The 23,549-nt window shown below is 37.7% G+C and overlaps 1 protein-coding gene across 1 annotated transcript; it reads right to left on the reverse strand.

Moving 5' to 3' along the window:
- Window positions 1-7,189: 7,189 nt before the first annotated feature.
- tmx1 (thioredoxin-related transmembrane protein 1) lies at window positions 7,190-17,092 on the reverse strand. The gene is made up of 8 exons (XM_037746428.1): window positions 16,854-17,092; window positions 14,933-15,048; window positions 13,713-13,758; window positions 12,487-12,615; window positions 11,993-12,038; window positions 10,615-10,716; window positions 10,408-10,474; window positions 7,190-10,264 (listed from the first exon to the last, which is right to left on the reverse strand). Exons 1-8 carry the CDS (start codon window positions 17,048-17,050, stop codon window positions 10,029-10,031), a joined length of 939 nt encoding a protein of 312 aa, XP_037602356.1. The 5' UTR covers window positions 17,051-17,092; the 3' UTR covers window positions 7,190-10,028.
- Between the last annotated feature and the right edge of the window lie 6,457 nt (window positions 17,093-23,549).

Below are 23,549 nucleotides of genomic sequence, written 5' to 3' on the forward strand. Positions count from 1 at the left end.
TCCAATGGGAGGGCATGCAATATTTGTTTGATTGATTAATTGTTTAATTTGTCCAAAAAAAAGGAAGGAAAAAGAAAAAAAGATATCAAAAATATTTTATTAAAAAAATTATGATAAAAAGGATGAATATATAAATAAAAAAATATATAATAATATTAAAAATAGTTTGGAGAAATATATATTTGTGCTGAATAATGTTTAAAAACATTTTTATTTAATTTATTTTGAATGTAAACACTTTCTCCTGCATTTGCTCTTCTATTTATATCATGAAATCTGCACAAAATTAAAATATTTTGCAAGAATTTCACATTCACCCCATGTCATGTACATACTTTCACATAAATTAGGTAAAAAATAAGAAAATGCATAGCAACATTTACCTAAATTTAGACTTTTTGCTTGTAATAGGCATGTTTTATTTTTTTATTTTTTCAAACTAAGCAGAATAATTGGTCTTGGTCAAACGATGGTTTACAATATTTTTGACAAATCCTGAACAAACTATAAAAGTTGAATGTTTAAATTAGTAACAGATGATATACAAACAGGGTGATGAACATGATTTTATTCACTTGCGGTGTATGCAAAATTCTCCTCAGTTGAGTTTAGGGCTGTCAATGAATATGCTAATTCAACAACAACAGTAATGTGGCAGAGAACTTGGCTGCAGAGAGAGAGACACTGTGTCATAACTTCAAACATTACATTATGACACTCAAACAAACCAGGTATCTATCAGCTGTGCGCCCAACGGATGGATGGACGCTAGATATTCGAATAGTTCGAACTAGGGCTGTCAGAGTTAACGTGATAATAGCACGTTAACGCAGATTCGTTTTAACGCCACTAATTTCGTTACATTAAAGCTATTTAAAGCATTTAAAGCTTGAGTGGAGACACTGATATCATATGAAACTAGAAAACCTGAGGAATCCATTGGTACCAAGTTCAACTATGTCATACTAGCTTGTCGCGAAGGAGGTTAAATAACGCTCCAAACTGTTCTGATCTGCTGAATGTCCTGAGTTTTATACATGAGAAGGAACGTTTTAGAAAGAAGGCAGCCAGACATGAAGAACAAACCCCATTGTCTCAGTGTCCTGATTATCTCCCTCAGATTGATGAATAAATCATCATTACAAGCCCAAACAGAGGATCTCAATCTCTTCATCTCCTCGGTAGGTTTTAATGGTCTAACCACACGGAGGACACTGAGGGGACACAGCAGCTCAGAGAACAAGTGCTGCCTTGTTGAACGCTCACACTCGCACCTCGCTGGCGTCCAGTAGCTCAGCGAGCAGCGAGGCAGGATCATATAACACTGCCTTGTTTTTCTCATGGATTTTTGTGGTTTGAGTAAAAACCCTCCTGGCCACTGGCCCGGGGGTTTAAACACCACCCCCCCAAAAAAAGACCTCTATCCAAAAATGCCTCGGCCTCGTCCTGCATGCTGAAGAGGAGCTTGGTGCTCATATAATGAAACTTTCAGGCAGAAAAAGGCGCTTTGCCAATAAAGTTGATATAATTCATCATCTTGGTGGAGTGCGTTCCCATTACTATTATGAGAGTCAACCAAATATGTAGTCGCCAACATGGAAATTAAATTGATTTACGCTGTGAATCAGATGAATTTTGGATTGTGGAAACAGCCTAGAGGAGTGTGGGAAAGTCAGCTGCTCACCACTGAGGTGGAAAACGTGACTCAGGTTGAAGTCATGACAGCAGATAAAGAAACTCTCAGGTTATTTCTCCACCACAACACAGTAGACGATAATCATTTACTCAAGTACTGTACTTTGGTGCCGTTTTAAAGGAACAGTGTGTAACATTTCAGGGTATCTATTAGCAGAAATAGAATATAATATTCATAACTATGTTTTCATCAGTGTGAAACTAAGAATTGTTGTGTTTTTGTTAGCTTGGGATGAGTCGTTCATATGTACATAGGGAGCGGGTCCTCTTCACAAAGTCCACTATGTTGCTCCATGTTTCTACAGTAGCCCAGAACGGACAAACCAAACACTGGCTCTAGAGAGAGATACGACGTCTTTACGATACCTGAAGGCCACCGTAGTTCTCCGACAGCTTGTGAAACCGTGGTACCGCCAGCCGCCCTCTGACTTCCGTTGCTCCTGAAGTAGTGTTATTATGGTAAGGATGGCCTCTGAGCGAGGTGAACGGCGTTACCACGGTTTTGTATTCGGAGGCTCATGTCACCGCAGTCTAGGAAAGGGAGGAGTGAGCGGAGGGGTACTCAGCTGGTTGCAATCTGCAACCACACCACTAGATGCCACCAAATCCTACACACTGTCCCTTTAAGAGGTACTTCTACTTTACTTGAGTATTTCCATTTCATGCCACTTACTCCTTATGCACATTTTTATGGCTGCATCATTCCATCAAACAAAAAATGTTCTAGATATCTTGTTCATCATTTTATGAAAAAAATTCCCAAAATCTGCCAGACATATTTTGTAACTTTGAAAACTAGGATTAAATATAAAATTATGTGGGTTTAAACAACATTAAGCTGCACAGCATGAGTTTGTAATGAGTGTTAAAGTTTTTTTTTTTTAAAAAAAGGATAAAAACAGTTGCTTTATAATTAACATACATTTGACCTACAAGTGCCATCAATCTCACTTTCTCTGATCCCAACAAACTGGCTGATTATAAATAGTACATTTTCAGCGTGTAGCTTGATTTTTCCATTTTAAGAGTCAGAGTGACATCACATGATTGATGTGGACACAGACAGGATGGTGAGTGAAGGTAAATAATGAAATCCAGCTCTCCACTCAGCAGCATCGAGTGCCAGTTGGCTTCAGACGGATCTGCAGCAGCAAAAAAACATTTATAGTTTATATAAACAGCTGGGTTTATAGTGGTGGGAACTTTAACAATGGACTCATGTTTTTCTTAATGAAGGTTTCTCTTTTTGTAAGTGAATTTAATGCAGGTTGTATTTAAGTCATAGAAACGACCTTTTCAACTTTCATTCTCAACCAAATTTAATCATTGAAAAGACATCTCTTGGGTGAGATCTACAGCCGTGCTAGCAGCTCTGTGAGGCTGCACTGAGGCACTGTGGTGATTTCAGCCAGTTCTCATTCCCAGGGCATCAAATACAGACGCTTTACCACGGCCGTCAGCGTTCAATACCGCCGCATAAGACACCCTGTAGCACTGGTATGTTACGCACTGGGCTTTCCATTAAGTACAATGTAAACCCATCTGCAGCAACAGTAAACGCTCTGACAAAGTATTGCGGTGACGTAGTTTAAAGAGCGAAAGAGACACACAGAGCAGGATCAAGTTTAATTTCCCCTTCATAATCAGCTGATTGTTTGTGTCCCGTGTTCACAACATCACGTCACATTTTCACTTTAAAAACATATTCATTTTAAACCCAATCATGTTGTTTTTTCCTAAACCTAACTAAGTGTTTTTTTTGCCTAATCCAAACAAGTGTTTTCGTTTAATTCTCGACATTAACCACGTGTTTACTGCAACTGAAAAGTGACGCAGAGGGGTCTGACAAAGCGTCAGTATGTGACGAGTTGGGATGGCAATGTGTTGTTGATAATGTTAGCATGCTAACATGCTCACACAAAGTCATTACAATTCATCCCATGGATACCTTGATAATCTGCAGCAGATTTCATGGCAATCTATTCAAGTCTTGTCAAGATATTTTGCACTAAACCACCAACGTCAACCTCATGGTGGCGCTAGAGTTAACCCCATGAGGAAAGAAAAACGGACAGAAAAACGCCAGGACTTCTCTGTGAAACATGTAAATATCTTTTGATGTGTGTTGGTTAGAATGATCATTTTTTCCACCTGATTCCCAAGACTTGGGAGAACATTTTTCCAAAACCTTGTTCCTTATTGTGTGTTATTGTGTTCCTCTGTGCGGTTTGAATACATTTCTGTGAGATAAAATTTCTCTTGTCTTTATGGTAATTTAAATCATTTATACATTCATGTGACATCACTGCAGTGTCCTGAAAAAAAAGATGTGTATGTCATGATTGTGCATTACAGTGTTGAGATTCTAGAGTCATTTTTACAAAAAGAGACCAGGCGGACCAAAAACAGCAAAAGAAAAAAAAGGCTTACACTCCAGATGGGAAAAGTCAGGGGAATACCAAAGCCTGTAGGATTCATCTTTTGGTAACCATGAATGTCTGAACAAAGTTTTATGGCAATCCATCAAATAGTTGTTGTGCATGGGGATTTCCAGGGCAGTCTCTACACCGGGCATCAGAGGGTTGCAAGAAAGAAAAGCCACCAGGAACATCACTGAAGCTGCAGAAAAAGCTTCAAGGTGGTTGTGGATCAGGAGGGGTGATCCATGGCGTACCGTGCCGTTTGGACACAAGCTGGGGACTGATCATCCCCGTTTGGGTCGCCCAGGTGAGGGTGTCTGATGATCCAAGACCCGAAACACCCGATGACCCTGGGTTCATCACTGATGATGTGTCCAAGCTGCACCGTCTACATGCAGATGGTGTTTCTTCAAACTTGAGATATTTCAGTGGTGAATCGATTGAAGCTATATATTAGCACGGCTAACGAAAATCAACTTCTTCTCTACTTAATTGTGTTATTTCAGCATTCCTCCTCCATTGCTGCAAACATCTAAAAACTTTCCTGCGAAAGTGAAAACAAGGACGATGGAAAACCACATGGAGCGGGGCGAGCTAAATGAACAAGAACAGAACCCACTAAAGCAGCAGCAGCGGTACCATCTGCCTTCACTTTACATTGCAGAACATTAAAACAGCCGACTGCCCATCCAGTGCACAAGAATCTGCGTATGCCCGATAAATCAAAGCCAGGCAGTTTTTATCAAGCATCTGCTCAGTGTTAGGCATGTGCACACATACTACACTACAGTACAATCTCAGTGCAGTGAAACAAGAAGGGCCTGCAGCGGGTCAGTACAGCAGAGGGAATCCCTCCAACACCTTCCACCTCCTCCACCCTCACAGAGGTTAAGAGCAGAAGGCCACTAAAGCTGCAGTGACTGATTAGAGATCCACTCTGGAGACCGGCTATCATCTTAATCCAGGGGGAGGAACACCACCCCACCAGGGTGGAGGAAACTCCTTCACTTTAGGAAATGGGATGCAGCGGGAGAACAAATGAGCTGCAGCTTTACATCAGCTGCAACACACATTAAGTGCCACTGTTCATTTCCTGTCACCTGCTCCCTAAAGTGTAGTGCTGTGATATACTGGTAGTCCTGCACTGTAACTGTTTTATTCTTTTCTAATCTTCTTTTTTTATTTCCCTGTTTAAATGTCTTTTATATTGCCTGATGTTCCTCTTCTTATGTCCTTTATGTAAAGCATTTTAAATTGCCTTGTTGAAAGGTGCAACACAAATAAACTTCTTGCTTTATTAGTTTGAACATAAACTAAAATGAGTGCAAGAGTGACACCTGCTGGCACAGACCGGAGATCATTATAATATATTTCCATTTATTTTATGTTTTTTAGGAATTGTTTTTCAACAATTAGACTGTAAAAAATCTGAATTATCATACTAACATTGTACACATCATTCAACCTGCTTACGACTTAATTAAGAAGAAGAAATATTCTTATTTACGTCTTATTTATACCATTCTGGCTTTTATATTCAACACTTAATAGATCCCACTTCTCAGCATTTTGTATTTACTTATTTGCACTGTGGTTATTTGTTATATATTGCACATCTTAATGCAAATATTTGTACATATTTCTTATATTCTCATTTTCTTATTTTTAATGTTAGTACTTACTTATATTTCTGTACATATATTGTGTTTATTTTGTAACATTATGGATCAATAAAGTCTTTCCGATTCTGATTCTGATTTACTTTCTCTGGCAGCAGCACAGGATGTGATACACACTCAAGCTGGGCACAGTAACAGATATATTTTTACGTATTCTTATATTTTTTCATATTCTAAATTTTCTTATTTTTTATATTATTTCGTTAGACTTTTGCACTGTGTTTAATTGTTATGCACCAAACCACAGTCAAATTCATTGTATGTGCAAACCTACTTGGCAATAAACCATCTCTGATTCTGATGTACTGTATAATGCAAACGCTATGAGGTGTACATTATAATATATGAAGGGGTGGAAAGTAGTAGGTATGTTTACTTTACTGCAGTAGTTTTATTTGGTGCTGCGTTATACTTCTACTCCTCTACATTTCAGAAGGAAATATTGTACTTTTCACTTCATTTATTTATAGTTACTAGTTACTTTTCAGATTAAGATGCAATACAATAAACTATATAACACAATGCATTGTTAAAGATTAAACCAGTGTCTCCCAACCTTTTTGTCTTGTAACCTTGTCTAGCTGGGTCCTCGTGTCATGTTTCAGATGTGAGTTTCCCTTTTAAACCTCTCAGAAAGTTTATTTTAAATAACTTTGAGACAATGAATACATATTTGTGCAGAGGAACTTTGTTTTTTCTTCTTTCCTGCCCCTTTAGTCATCTGACGACCCCTCAGATTTATTTTGTGACCTTTGGAGGGGCCTGACCCCCAGGTTGGGAACCACTGGACTAAACTACCCAACTGTATATAAAGTAGTTAAAACTATCTCCACTTCAGCAGCTAATGCTGCTGATAACATAATAATATATACGTCATAGGGGCTGTTTTTCTGCAGAGGCAGTACTTTAACTTTTGATACTTAAACAACTTTTTCAGTCCTGATACCAGTGTTTTATGTGTGAGGCAACATAAATGATATATAAATTACATATATACATTTCCTGAATTGTTATTTATTATTAAAATAATAAATCCTGCAACAGCAAATTGGTAAAAAATCTTAAAACCTAAGAGGAAAGCAGGACTTTTCCTTGTACTGGAGTATTCCTACATTGTTGTATTGGTATTTGTATTGTAATTCATGTGAATACTTCTCCCTCCACTGGTACAGTATGTACTAACCTTCATACTTTGGCAAGTGTTTCTCCAAATATTTGATACTTGTTTGTTTTTCAGGATGTTCCTGGAGCTCAGTCTCGGCACCGTCTACTATTTAAATGTTTTCCAGCTGTGAGCAGCTCCTCTATTCCCTTTGTTCATCACTGATGAATATAAATACTGGAGGTTCATAGTTGTGCCAGTTAACTATTGGAAGCAACAAAACAGTGAGACTGTTTTCCAGAGTTAACCCTTTATTCAAAAGAAATGTTCAAACAATAAAAGGAGCACAGCCGGCTCAGAGTAAAGTGTGAATGCTACAAGCCGTTAATAATAATAATAATAATAATAGTGGTAAAAAATAACAACCTGTTTCAACAGTCATCGAAATGAGTAATCAGCTTTTTTGGAATAAAAAGCAACATAAAAATAGATCCAAATCTCATTATAAGCCTAATCAAAACAACAGAGTGAAATATGTATTAAAAACACTGTTCGTACACACACACACACACACACACACACACACACACACACACACACACACACACACACACACACACACACACACACACACACACACACACACACACACACACACACACACACACACACACACACACACACACACACACACACACACACACACACACACATACATACACACTTCCCCTTTTTGCTTTACAAGACTGAAATGAGTACAGGCTGAGCTGAGAGTGACGTTAATATTTGAGTGTTCAAGTTTTGTACACAAAATAGCACTCGTTTAGATAAATTAACCTCATAAGTTCAGGTTTAAATTTGACATTTTGAGCCTAAAAAAAGTCCAATTAAAAGTGGTTAAAACAAGATTTCAGAGAGCTTCATTATGGTCCTCTCACTGCTCCACAAAGCAGAGCAGCATATTTAACAATTTATAAAAGGGCATCCATAATTTGTTCCTCTCTTTAATTGTATTACAGCATGCAAATACTGTTCTATAGACCTGCTGACAGGTCGACAACACACCTGGGTTCTTTAAGTAAACGCCTTTTAATAATTAGAGAATCACCACTAAACATTAGTAACACAAAATAAAATAAAACATCTTGATTGTATGGTACATAATTGGGTCATAGAGTATCTACAGAACGATATTCACCAGGCCGTTTATTTATAGTGAGTATTGTTCCTTTTTAAAACACGTTTTGGTGTGATTGCTGTACCGGGAGGATGCACACGTTACACGACCTGACGGGAAACAACTGGGATGAGATTTAAAGGTGTAATCCTTAACATTTCATGAAATCAAACCCCTGTTTTTAATATCATTTATGGGCAGCATTCTTTCTGCAATAGCCATTCAATGTATTCACATTCAATCATAACCTCTCTATGTGGTTGTTTTCATCGTTTGTGGCGGAGTCCGCCAGTCCCGTGTTGAATTTAAATAGCCTTCATTAATATCAGCCTCACTGTTTATTCTCCTAACATAGTATCAGAGCTGTATTAAGTTGCTCCAATACATTTCCTCCTGCTGCTTGACATTAAAAGCATTCAACTGGAGAAACACAGAGTGGTTTTATTGTGAAGGAGTCACAGGAAACGTGATGCGTTTGTCGAGGTTAGCACTGACGACTATTGTTAAAGAAAAATGCGCCGACCAAACAAGACAACCGTTATTTTTCACCACAAGTATTGCAGGTAGTAATGGAGCAAGAAGTGAGCTTGCTGTTACCACGGTAACCACGGGTGAAATCTCAAGGATTAGGACTAACATTTTGGGGCCATTCCTTTTCACTCTTTCCTCCATTGTACACTGAAATGAGGAATGATGTGCGATAGGGAGTGTCACGATTCTTCAAATCCACGATGTGATTTGACTTTCGATTTTAAGGTCACGATTCCTTTCGATTTAAACATGCCGTTGTTAGATTATGGAGTCTTGATTCGTAAAGATCAACAGATGGTTTTATGCCCTGACAACTATCATTTACATTTCCGACAAAAAGAAGATCCACTGGATGACAGAGTTTATGAGGCACACCTGAATGCACCATGATGTCCCGGTCAGCGCCTACATGATTTACACTATGGCGAGCATAAATCCCGCTTTACCGTACAGAGTAATGTAGACACACAATCGATTTTAAGTGGAGATAGCGCAAACAGTTCGATGAGCGATGATCTTTGGTTGCAGCGGTGTCTAAATCTTCTGCAGCCTCCAAACTGTAGTTTTTCTGTCAACGACATGTTTGTTGTTTACGTAACTCACGGGGAAGGCAAAATGTCTCCACACCGGTGAATTTTCCAGTTCTGTTGTTTCTCCGTCATCGGCCATGGTGTCGCTGCAGGCTACCGGTTAGATACGCTCTGCCGTATTTTTTTCCTTCGGACGCACGCAAGTCAGCAAGGGCAGAGAGAAAAATAAAAAACACCGGGAGAATCCCTGATCCTGCTTTTAATTTCGATGGTCGAATCGTAAGCTCATTTCGATCGATTTCCGATTTAGAATCGAAATCGTGACACCCCTAGCGTGTGAACACTGTTACGTTGGGTTGAACCATCAGGGTTTGTAAAATATATATACGAAACATAAAATAACCGTATGTATAACATTAGCTGAGTTGTAATAAAATTTAACAAAATAAACCTCAAACACAAGCCTGGTATTATAATTCTGAGATAAACATATAATAAACATACATACTGTATCTTTAAAAAACGATGCATAGCATAAACAACATTGCAAAAATCCAGCTCTACTGCACTTCATACCTAAAACCTCAGCCGGGCGATTTGTCGCCTCAAGTGGAAACAGGTGTCAGGAGTGTTTCTGCTTCTTCCAGGTGGAGCCTGCTGCTCAGGCGGAGAGAGAGAGTCCAAAGCGCTCCCGGTAAAAAACGAGGGAGGGAGAAGAAAAGAAGCGAGGTGTTTCTGGGGGCCCAGAGGAGGAGGAAGAGGAGGATGAGGAGGAGGAAGGAGGTTGAGGGTTGATTTAAGGGCTCCCGTTTGTAAACACTGCTGCTCGGGACCAAAGCTCCTCCGGCTCTGCCGATTCCATGACGCTCTTCTCAAAAGGAACCATGTGACTCTTTAGGTGTCTTCCTCGTCCTCATCTTCCTCACGGTTGCCCACCACCCTCTTCCTCAGAGCTTCATCAGAGAAACTCTGTCCCTTAGGTTCTGGGCGGCCCTCAGGGGACCCTCTCCTCCTCCGCCTCCAGACCTCATCCTCCTCTTCTTCGTCTTCGTCGTCGTCTTCCTCGCCGTCAGCTTCATGCTCCTCCTCTTGATGCTGGAGTAACCTCGCCTGATCCATTGACTGTTTCTCTGCAGAATAACATTTAGAACAGTCAGTGACCAATAAACAAAACCTGACATTAGTAAATCTGTGCTCCGTTTCTGTCACTTATATATATATAAAATGAATGTATATTAAAGAAGTGTTTAGTATATTCTCATCTGAAACTCACTGTGGTAGTAATCCGAAGAGGAAAAGCGTCGTGAGGGGAAGGCAAAATCTGCGATGAACACCAGTAACTGCAAAGACAAGACAACAATAACCATTAAATCACCGGAAATGCAATGTGTTTGTACTTAATGAACTCTGTACTATAAGAGCGTTTAATATAGTTTCACTGTTGTTAAAAATGCTGACTAAGTGCTGCACAAGTACTCACCAGTCCCAGTGCAAGGCCAGAGAACAGCGTGGCCAAGCCAAAGATAACATAAGACCCCCAGACAGGAATCCCCAGCTGCTCCGTCATGTAGTTATGACAACGCTGGAAAACACAAAAACTGTTTTACTTGAGGCTGTAAATGGACAGCCAATAATACCTAAACTATAGTACAAAGTACATCAATAAGCTACCGGGTTGTTCGTTCATTTTGATGAACATTGACACGAGGGCTGCCTCCTCTTACTCGATTAGTCGACTAATGCTTTTTTTATGCTTAATGACTTATTTCCAAGAAACTTCTGAGCACATCTCTGGTAAACACAAGATTTAAAGTGTTTGTGTGATTCTTTGTGGAGAAACTCAGTTTTACAGATCTGTCGATTAAATCAACTAATCCATTAGTCGGCAAAATCGTACGAGTGTTGGTTGACCAAGAATTTCTTCGGTCGAGGACTCAATCTCACATACACCGTCCAGCTGCCAGAAATACTCACTAGAGCACCAAACTGGTACTAATCCGCAGCTGATAATAGTCCCCAATAATTTCCTCCTGTTTTGAGTAATGCTTGCTAAAAACAAAAACAAAAAATGAATCTATATCCTGTACTTATGGTGTGTTTTCATAGATTTGCATGGGCTTATGGCCACAGATAGCCAACATAATATTATAATATTATGTTAATCACGTCGTCATATTGCTTATTACAATACAATATAAGCTGGATTTAGCGCCATGACACCGTCGGCACAGGTTGCTGATGTAGGCTGCTTTTTAATTTTCCAGAACGTGTCATAATGACAAATGCCAGTTCAGCCAGTTGGCATAAAATCAAAACGGTGTAAGCTTGTACACTGGACCGAACCGGCAAAACTGAAAATCGACCCATCTCTACTGTTAGCACCGTTAGATGTGAGCTGCCGGCTCAGCTGTCGCCATATTGAGAGCCGTGTGGAGGCAATAGAAATGCTCTGAATTTCGTTTTGAGTGTATAACAATGGAAATAACAAGTTATCTACCAGAAGAGGCCAGATTAGTATTGAGCTTTGCCAAAATTAAAAACCTGACTCACTGGGGAGGATGATTTATTTCAACAGCTTTATGTTTCCTGTAAGTTTAGTCTACAATATGTATTGTCTTTCTGCGCTACATGTGAGGTCAATTTCATGTTTCGCGTGCCAGCAGCAGCCCCGTATCCTGTAAAACCGGATTTGTGTTCAGCACGTACAGTAAAAGCCAGCCTGAGTCCCTCACGCAATTTCACAGTGAGCAGCACATTCTTCTTTGAATGGATTGTGGAAAATGAAATAAACACCTTCCTAAATATAACAACCTACATGTTGACAGTCAGCACGACCAAAGAGTGAAATCCTCACTTACCCGGATAAACATGGAGAGCTTGAACAAAGCAGACATTGAATTCATTCTGCCAAAAGAAGGGAGGAAAACGACAGCATGTTATTTAACACGGATTTGTTGAATTGTAACATCACTACAAAGCCTCAACCTGAAAATAACAAGTAGGAGACGGGAGTGGGTGTTTGTGATTCTGATTTTAAACCAACAGAAGAGACACTAAGAATAGAACCAACAGGGGACATGATGTTGTTTTCTGTTATTTCAAAAACAGGGACAACTGTGATACAAAGCACTGGACTGTCTCTATGATGAGTAATTACAGTTTTTATGTTATCGCTCTGTGCATCCTGAGGGCTGGCTGATATCAATCGAAATACATTTTGCGATAACCACAAGCTTTTTTTGGTATAACATATATCATAATGTTTGTAGAGAAATGGAAAATCAGCCCTTTGTAACCTCATCATCACTCTTTATCATCATCATGATGATCGTTTGAAGCTGTAAATACTCACAGAACTGAAGACGGCCCGAACCAAGAGGATATCGGCTCGACTGATCTCCATTTCTGCTCATCGACAAAGCTGAGGAAGTCGTCTTTAGTGCGAGCTCCCTGGTACTTCCTGAAGACGCCATCTTTACAGCTGAGACACAATCGCAGATACAAAACATTTTAGGAACAGTGCAGAGTTTTGACCCTTAAAACCTGAAAGAGATGACAAACTACAAAAAGGGGCACTAATCTCTCTGACAGGCTTAATGATGTTTACGCACGGTTTGAGGATGTGCACACCCCAGCACTCCCCCCCTCTCCTCCCTTTCCATCAAGCAAACTACGGTGAGGAAGCTTTTCAAACAACAAAATGAAGGGAAAGCAGCAGGGCCTCCTCACAACAGTGTCCCTAAATCACCCAAAACAACATGTTACATTTGGTTGACAGTGAAGATCGAAAGAGTGCTGAAACTATTTGGTGCTAAATCTACAAAATCTGCTAAATTTTCGATCAACCATTTAGTCTGTATTTATGTGTCCTGTGATTGTCTGGCGACCTGTCCAGGGTGTACCCCGCCTTCGCCCAATGTCAGCTGGCATCGGCTCCAGCCCCCCCACCACCCTGAACAGGATAAGCAGTTACAGATAATAGATGGATGGATTAACCACTCAATTAATTTATCAAGCAAAAATGCAAATCCTTCACTGGTTCCGCCTCCTCAAAAGGGAGGATCTGCTGTTTTATACAACGTTATTAATGTGATCATTAATTAGATTCTTTTTAGTTTGTAAAAAACAATGTGTGATCATTATTTTTTTTACCATTTCTTGTTATAGATTATATGGTTAATCAGAATAAATTATAGATAGATGAATCCATACAGATTAGTTGCACCCATTGACTGAAATATATTTGATAAAGTGTCTCATTTGCATAAATACTGTATGCATTTCTGAAATATGCCACAGTTGGGGTTAACCTCCTGTATCTATGCTAACAACTGAGAAGTTTTTTTCCCCCTTACTGATGATTATGAATAACCAAATTATCTAAACGACAACAAGATCTAGTTTTTTCAAAATGTTAATGTGGCATACTAGAAGAGGAGCAGAGACTTGGGGAGCTACAAGTACATGAGTAGCAAAACTTAATAAACCCACTAGATTATATCTCTCAAGATGGTGCACATCCGCATTACACACAGCACAAGAGGAAGCCATAAAACCACAGAATAACTAAGAACTTACTGGTAAATGGTAGGAAGTGAAGTGATGATGAATCGCCCACTCAGACCTTACAAAGAGAGAAGAGACAGAGTCCAGTCAATGAGCAGGAAGGACAGTTTGACTCAGAACTAAACTGAAAGGAATTTCAGACTTGGCAGACGAGCTGAATTAATGTTTGAAAGCAGCTCCACTGCATCAACGGCTAACATGAATACTTACATTTTATACATTTTGTTGTGTCTTTCAGTCAGTATTTTGAGAGTCTGCATGTGACCACTGTTCATTTTTACTAGTGCAGTTTTCCTATAGATAAGCTGCATGCTGTCAGGAATTTATGACAATTCAACTTTTCAAATCACATAATTATGTAGTGACTGAAACTCATACATCTACAAATCTGGTACCAACTATCTGGCGTCTTTGTACCTCAATAAGTTGCCTTCAAAAGTCATGAAATGACCTCTAACACCTGACCAAAACTGACATTATATGTACAGTATAACATTATATATTTGTTGAGATTTTACCATATTATCAAGAGTGTAGCATCTGTGTGATGGAGAACTTTGACAGAAAGCTTAATGTATCGTAATATACTGTATATCAATATAACATTACTACATTACATTTACTGTGATAGAGGATTTTATCCATACAGCCTACTCTTTGTAACTTCCTTAATAGCTGTAATATTAAGTAGTACGTAAATATCTAAATTGCTGGTGTATCTTTAGCAAACACTGCAAAATAACACTCAGTTGCCAGTTTATTAAGTCCAAAGCTTTACAATAAATTCCACCTTCATGAAGGTTATAATGAAGGTTTTTTGTTGACTGTTTTAGAGAGGCGTTGACTCAACTTTAAGGTCATTTTGGAGGCTGTAGTTAAGTATACTGAGAGGTGTTTCTAATATTCAGTCTACGCTCATCATCAATAGAAACTGGGTGGACAGAATATTAGAAACACCTCCTATAATAAACAGTTGTATGTTCAATTACATTGCAAAAAGCAAGGTCTCACCTTTGCAGAAATATATAGCTAAAATATGCAGAACTGAATCAACACTTCTCTGAAAGTTTCAACATGGAGTTTCCTGCAGAGCTACAGTATGTAGCTATTTTGTCCTGCAGTTCAGTGCAATATGTACATGGTGTACTGACTTGGCAAGCAGCTCTGTTTTTCTATGCATGTAGGAGTCACACAGTGGAGCTGCCAGCTGGCAAAGATCATTAAAAGCCTACCGGGTTGTTCTGTCACGTCCACCTTGGCTATGTTGACCCCCATGTCCTCCCCCCAGTCAGCGAACTCCTTCCACGCCGCCTGGAGCTGCTGGCATGCTGGACACCAGGGTGCGTAGCTGGAAGGGGGGGATATCAAGTTACACAAGTAAAGCCTCAGATAAACCTGCACAATCACTTACATCGACGTGTAGATAACACAGAGTACAACATGTGTACTGTATTAGCAAACTGGCAAGCACACAACTCTGACTCTCTCAAGTCTCACCAGCAGACTGAGGAACAGTTTAATCTTGAATCTTGAATATACATTAAGAACATATAAAGTATATACAGTATAAAATATATGTTTGTGTGAGACGGTGTCCTATGAATTATCTATTTAAAAGTCTGATGACATGTTCTTAATATACCTGTATATGTTCTTAATGTATATGTTCTTCATATGCCCTTTTACAAAGTATTTATTATATATGTACATTCAGACTTCCTGATATGTATATGTTCTTAATATGCATTTATATGTTCTTAATATGCCTGTATATGTCCTTAATATGCCTGTATATATTCTTAATATACCTTTATATGTCCTTAATATGCCTGTATATGTTCTTAATATGCCTTTATATGTTCTTAATATGCCTGTATATGTTCTTAATATGCCTGTATATATTCTTAATATGCCTTTATATGTCCTTAATATGCCTGTATATGTTCTTAATATGCCTTTATATGTTCTTAATATGCCTGTATATGTTCTTAATATGCCTGTATATATTCTTAATATGCCTTTATATGTCCTTAATATGCCTGTATATGTTCTTAATATGCCTTTATATGTCCTTAATATGCCTGTATATGTTCTTAATATGCCTTTATATGTTCTTAATATGCCTGTATATGTTCTTAATATGCCTGTATATATTCTTAATATGCCTGTATATGTTCTTAATATGCCTGTATATGTCCTTTATATGTTCTTAATGTATATGTCCTTAATATGTCTGTATATATTCTTAATGTATATGTTCTTAATGTATATGTTCTTAATGTATATGTCCTTAATATGTCTGTATATATTCTTAATGTATATGTTCTTAATGTATATGTCCTTAATATGTCTGTATATATTCTTAATGTATATGTTCTTAATGTATATGTCCTTAATATGTCTGTATATATTCTTAATGTATATGTCCTTAATGTATATGTCCTTAATATGTCTGTATATATTCTTAATGTATATGTCCTTAATATGTCCTTTATATGTTCTTAATGTATATGTTCTTAATGTATATGTCCTTAATATGTCTGTATATATTCTTAATGTATATGTCCTTAATATGTCCTTTATATGTTCTTAATGTATATGTCCTTAATGTATATGTCCTTAATATGTCTGTATATATTCTTAATGTATATGTCCTTAATATGTCCTTTATATGTTCTTAATGTATATGTTCTTAATGTATATGTCCTTAATATGTCTGTATATATTCTTAATATGCCCTTGTACAAAGTATTTCCTTTTATAATTGTAATATAACTTATTATTTTTAATGGAGCTTCCCAGCAAAAAGCATTTTCACATGATTGTACCTGTAATATAAACAATAAACATCTTGTATCTTGTATCTTGAATCTTGTATCTTGAATCTTGAATCTTGAATCTCTGAGGTTAAGCTGGTTAGCTGGCTAGCTAAAGATAGCAGCTATTAGCTTAGCTAGACACTTTAGCTTTAACTTGTCAGGACTAAATGGAGGCAGATAAAAATAATAATAATATGATAAAACAGAGCAGGTAGGTTTAAATCTGAACGGACACCTGAAATAATGTGTTTATATGAGATCAAAATAGCTAACTAATGCTAACTGACAAGCTAACTAGCTTAGCTGTTAGCTTAGCCGTTAGCATGTCACTCACAATTCAATCATCCATTCTCCGGACAGGATCTCCTCCCACGACCCGTCGGTGACTTCTCTGAGGCTGTCCCGCTTTGCAGACGACGCCGGCAGCGACGTTAAACACGCCACCAACAGAAACAAGCAGCAGATCCAGGAGCGGTGTTTAGTAGAAGACATAGCTGAAGCTGTGCTGCTACTGGCTAGCAAACACGCCATGTTGGATCTGATGCAGCTCACTTCCGGTGTGCGCCATGACGTCACAGTCAGGTGGGGAGTTTATTATTAGTATGAAAGTCTGAAGTTATCTTTAGAATATATAGCTAAAATGAGCAGTTATTAGATTGTTTTGGTGTAAAGTAGCAAAGAAAGCAACGTTAGAGAAACAAATGTTAACTTAAAGATGGCTAAAGGTTTGCAATTAACTAGATAATGACAGAAGTCCACATTCATTTGGACTGTTTTATCCTGTTTAATGTTGTGAAGTAAAGCTCATTTTATACACTCTATGAAGTAAAGAAAAGGGGCTTGTCATGTCTTAAAATATGAAGTACAGTAATGTTACTTTATTTCATTCTCATTTGTTGTAAACGTTTTAACCAGCAGGTGGAGCTATGGTCTCTAAAATAGCCCAGAAAGGAGGTTTAACTGTTGCATGTGAGAGAATGCATGTAAATTAATGTATTATAGACAGATAGATAGATAGATAGATAGATAGATAGATAGATAGATAGATAGTAACTTTATTGATCCCGAGGGAAATTCAAGTTTCCAGCATCACAGTTCGATAGTGCAACACATGTTAGTAAAAAGGCTGTAACAAAGTTAGCAGTGCAAAGTACAAAAAAATATACCAGATATAAAAATACAAGGAGATGAAGAAAAATGTTAAAACTGAATACAGTGCAGGGTAACAGCTGTGATACCGGACTATTAAAAAAGTGAATAAAGTGCAGAAGAGACTGTTAAAAATGAGTATAGTGCAGAGTAACTCCAGTAGTTTAGTCTATGAAAGTGCACTGTGTGCTTTATTATCTGTCCCGCAGACCGTCTTTTACTTAAGTAAGAGTAGCACTACTACATTGTAGAAATACTTTATTACAAAAGTATCAGCATCAAAATATTAATAATATAATGTATATTATGTTATTGTATTATAATTATTGATGCATTAATTTGTTCATCACTTAAATGTTGCAGCTGGTAAAGGTGAGGCTAATTTTAATTACTTCATATACTGCTTGGAAGCTTAACCTATAATAACAGATCATTATTTATTAGTTGATTTATATTTTTTTTATTAATAATCTAAATCTAGTAGCTAAAGCTATCAAATAAATGTTGCAGGGTAGAAGTATAAAGTAGCAATAAAATGGAAATACTCAAGTAAAGTACAAGTACCTCAAAATTGTACTTCAAGTCAATTTACTTAGTTACATTCTTTAAAACTTTAAACATTGTTAGATTCATCATATACATACAGGTACATACATGAAATTTGACCTTTATATATAACCCGTCCTAAGGAGCAGTGAGCTGCTGTAAAACGCCATTATGGATTAAAGACTGCATATATTCACCTAGTATGCTGTAGTGAAATTGTATACTGTATATGTATATTGTATGTGAGATATGGCTGCAACTAAAATGTTTAAAAAATATAGTGAAAAATGCCCATTACAAACTCTGAGCATCTTCAAATGTCTTGTTTTGTCCGATCAACAGTCCAAAACACAAACACATTCAGTTCACAATGCTATAAAACAGAGAAAGGCTGTAAATCTTCACTTGAGAATCTGTAACCGGAGAATGTTTGCAATTTTTGCTTGAATAAACAAATCAAAATTGAGCATTATTCAATCTGTAAGTCAAGATTTTCAAAGTGCACATTAATAAGTTTATGCTCCTGATGAATTCTGATAGTAATCAATGTTTTGATCCAAGAGGAACTGTCTCCTTTGCTCAGTATCTTCAAAGCTGCACGATCAAAGAGTTTTGCATTTTGTATCTGCACATGCAAAAACCCCACTGAGCGCAGAGTGAAATCCATTTGATTTGACCCGGAGGTGAAGTGCAATCCTGTTAATACTTCTAAGTAATGTCAAGCTATATTCTCAGTTTTTTTTCCTTCAGCATTTTCATTTGTCTAAAAAACTTAAACTGTCAAGAAAATGTCCTGTTAGTTCAAAATAGTTTGCAAAGTCCTCTCATATTCTAAAGCACTTAGAATCTGCTAAAACCTATATATGTACATCCATCACTATCCATTTCCTGTTACATTTCTGCTGCTTTTTCAAGATAAATAAGTTCCTCAATGGACATGTTCACATGTTTTACATTTCTATCTGAGTACAGCAGTCTGAGTTGAGCCTGTTGAAGACTCATATTAACTTTGGAATACATTTTTTTTTTATAGAACGAGGACTGTGGATTTTGTCCTCCATGTTTAACAGTGAAGTCTTGTTGGGAAGGGATCACTTCATGGCTAGAATTGAAGACTGATTACGGTTGTCAATAACTCTGTCAACCTTCATAACACGGTATGTGAATCATAACCTGTCCTTTAACCCAATGGTTCCCATTCTTTCTGACTTGTAATCCCTTAAAACAAAACAATTTCTACTTGCAACCCCTCTCATTGGTTGCAAATGTCTACCAGTTGTAACCAGTTCAACCAGAGACAGATTTTTTTAACCCTTGTTTTATTAGAAGTCCCAAAGACGTACGATCAAAAATATTTGACTCTCGCTGTTGACTACAGTTCATATTTTTTCCGAAATAAGATCCCACGGTGGTCCACCGGAAGAGGCGGGACTTCACCTCTGTATTGCTTCAACCTGTCCTTGAGGGTGATCCCAGACACCCTGCTAAAGAAAACATACTTTGATTACTTAAATCCACAATGTCTTTCTTTTGGTCGCTATCCAAAGATCATAACTGATGGCTGGAATATAAATTGACTGAAAACCCCAATTTGCTTCTCCAGTGGGAGGTCTCGGGTATTTTTTATAGAACATACTGAGAGTAGATTTCAATCGGAGCACAGACCGGGACAACATTTTGCTCCCAAAACATATTCTGTACCTACAAATCTGTCGTTCACTCTCAGACCTTGACCTGCAGACTGACAGTGTGAATTAGATTTTTTTGTGCTCACTTAGCTTTGTCACTTATGAACTTCCATATTTTTGGTGTCAGTGTGTGTCTGTATAAGAGAGTGAGAGTGTCAATCATCCTGCCTGTGTTTCTCTGCATGAGAAGGTTTCACTCTGAGTGAATCTGCAGAATGAGAGCAGTTATTATTGCTGGGAACCTGCAGGCAGATTGCAATGGCAGCCAGTTATCAGTGCACCTCACACTCTAAAAATACCCTGCAGATGACATCCTTTTGTGCCCCTACCATCGCCCCCTTTCTCCAGCCATCAGCTCTGCTCCACTTACAGCGCAAAATGAATCTCCTTCCTGCTCAGCAGTCATCTGCTCTCCTCCTTCAACTTAATGTGGCAGTGAGGAAAATAAGTGGCAGATCGGGGAGGTGTAGTGCTGTTTTGTGTTGTTCTTTCAAACCCTATTACTGGGCTCAGGCTGCTGCTGGTCTGGAAGCAGGGACACGGTGGCAGTTTCTCTTTTTTTCTAGCCATTTTAGCCATGGTGTTCGGTCAATCAGTCGGTCCACCACAAAAGAAAAATATCTTGACAATAACTGAATGAATTGCCGTGACATTTGGCACAGACATTCACAGTCCTGCATGAACTTTACATTAGTAATACCTTGACTTTTCATCAGATTTTCATACCTCTAACACTGGGAAGAGTTTATCTGATGCGATAAGAAGTTGCTCCCAACATCAAACAAGCACTCTGCTGTGGAAGATTTTTCTAATTTTACATTTAATTTGCTGCTGATTAAGCTGTTGATGGCTGGCCAGAGGCTGATTGTTGCCATGGTTACTGCTCTGCTACAGTGCAGCCTGCAGATGCTAGTTACAGACAATATCTTTCTGTTTGAATATTCTTTGAGCATGAGTTTATACATTGCTTAACCCATCATATATATGAACCTTGAGGTGACATTGATTTGTAAGCTGCTGTTTCCAATGAAATTCTAATGTGCTCAGGAAAAAAAAGTAATTTCAACATGAACAACTGGTACAACTCCATGTCAACTAGCAAAGTCTACGTGCTGATGAAGATAGCATGTGATATAATAGGACACTCCAGGAGCCGGATGCACCAGCTGTGCTTCAGTTCAAACTTAGCCTCCTTATAACCCAAGTGTTTACGAAGCGGAGATCTTTGCATCACTGAATTAATCAGATTTCCAACACAAAGTAGTTATTGTATAGAAATTTGTTGAAACTGCTAGTACAAGAGATATCGGAGTGGAATATGGTCAACAAATCTGACCTGACACTTAATCAAAAATCAAAACACAATACTCCTCAAATTACAAGCATTATACTTATAACATTAGGTTAGCATAATCACATATACTGCAAATCTCCAAGTATGCACTTATAAATAAAGCAAAAATCATAACCACATTTATAGAGGATTGTCAGGTATGCTTAATATTTTGCTTTTGTTATTTTTGGAAGTTCAGTTGCAGCTCATTAAGCTACAGTGATTTACTGTTCACAGTTTATTGCTGTTGATTGTGCTGAACTACACGTTTTGTTGCAACCAATTTACACATTCCTAAAGTCGTATTTATTTATTCATTCATTTATTTATCTATTCATTCATTCATTTATCTATTTATTCATTCATTCATTCATTTATTCATTCATTTATCTATTTATTCATTCATTCAATTATTGATTTATCTGTTCATTCATTCATTCATTCATTTATTTATCTATTTATTCATTCATTCATTTATTTATTTATCTATTTATTCATTCATTTATTTATTTATCTATTTATTCATTCATTTATTTATTTATTTGAAAGGATACCAAACCAAATGCAGAAAATTACTAGACTGAAACCAGCTTAGCTAGTTAGTAAGTTTAGGAAGGACTAAATGGATTTACAATAGCTGGTGAAACCAAATCCTGAACAGCCCCTAAATTTGACTTTGAGGTCCATTTCTGTCAACAGCAGTTTCCAAGGTCAAGACTGAATGAACTTTGAACCTCAACTTGCAATATGATCATCTCAAATATATAATATTCAGTGTCAAATGAAGTCAAGTTTATTTGTGTAGTCCAATATCACATAAAATGTAAACAAAAACAGTTCCTAATCCAGCTAAATCTCTCTCAGAAGACAAAACTCGTAGCACAAAAGAAGGAAATGGTAGAAACTTTAGGAAAGAAAGATCCCTTCTAGTAGAAAATATAACAATGGAATTGCAGTATAAAAATAAGATTACACTACAGTTGGTCCAATACTAATGTAACAAATCCAACACAAGATGTTCACCAAAATAAGTCCAAGAAATGAATCCAATGGAATAAGTCCACTTTATGAGTCCATATGAGTTCTGCTTCGGTGTGCAGCCATAATTGAGATCATATCAGTAATTACTGCAAAATAAAAATCCATCAGGGTGATTATTGTAGAAGTATAGCAATGGTCCCTGCAGCAGCACAAGTAGAGAATAGTAGAAGATATTGTTGCACCTCATCGATGCCTCAGCAGGTGTTTTCCATTAGAGGTTTTTGCCAACACACCTGTTGTGACTCCACTGATTAAACTGAAGCCAGAACAGAGCAGTACAACAGTGTTTTTATGCTCTTTAAAGCAGTAGCATTGATTCGCCTTTAAAGCAGGCACACATATGGGTCTCTCCCAAGTGGTTTCCACAAATATCTGTTAACTTCAAACGCCATAATGAAAAATCAAAGTTCTACATTTGTACAGTCTGTACACTAAAATGCAAATCATGAATGTGTGTGTGGGTGGTTGTATTTGTATGAGCTGCAGAAGAGTACAAGCAGCCGATGTGACCTATTCTCTGTGGGAAACACATGGATGTTGAATTATTGATACTTTATATGCTAAACAAATGATTCAGCTCTCTTGCAAGGATGATGTGCACATGTATATACTGTAGGTGGAGATAATTTGCAACACTATTAGTGCCTTGAAAATTAGATTTTTACCTTGCTAGGGCAGCATTCATTGTTCTTTTTTGGCCAATTTTTCCCTATTTACACACTCAGCAGATAGCAACATTAGCATTCATTTGGGGTCTTGTTTCAGTCTAATTTCTCACTCCCCTTTTAGCTCTGTTTTGGTCTCCACCTACTCTAATTTAGCTGCTAAATGCTCCACTATGTTCACCTGCAAGTCGCTAACTTTGACTGGATTGCTGTCTGGTGCTGGACAGGTAGTGTACAATTGGATTATCAAAGGTTTTTGACTGAAAACAGCTGCCTCTTGATGCAAACAAGGTTGATTAAAGCAGAAATTGAACCAAAATAGTTAAGTTGCAGACCGTAAATCCAAAACAATGAGCTGAAAGATGCTAAAAAGCTCCATTTTTGTTAGACCCATTTTTGCAGCACTTCTGCACACTCACTCTGTGCAGCACCAGCAGGTTCAAATGCTTGCTTTTTTTACTGGCAGCCATGAATTTTTCCACTCTTACATATATTTTCTTTTTCAATATTTTCAAGGTTACTTGCCTCACCACAGCTCAGAGACCCAACGCTCTCACTTACAGAAGGCCTGCAGCTGTATCTCTGCATGAATGTGAAGGCCATCATAT

The sequence above is a fragment of the Sebastes umbrosus genome, chromosome 16, assembly GCF_015220745.1.
Source record: "Sebastes umbrosus isolate fSebUmb1 chromosome 16, fSebUmb1.pri, whole genome shotgun sequence".
NCBI lineage: Eukaryota > Metazoa > Chordata > Actinopteri > Perciformes > Sebastidae > Sebastes > Sebastes umbrosus.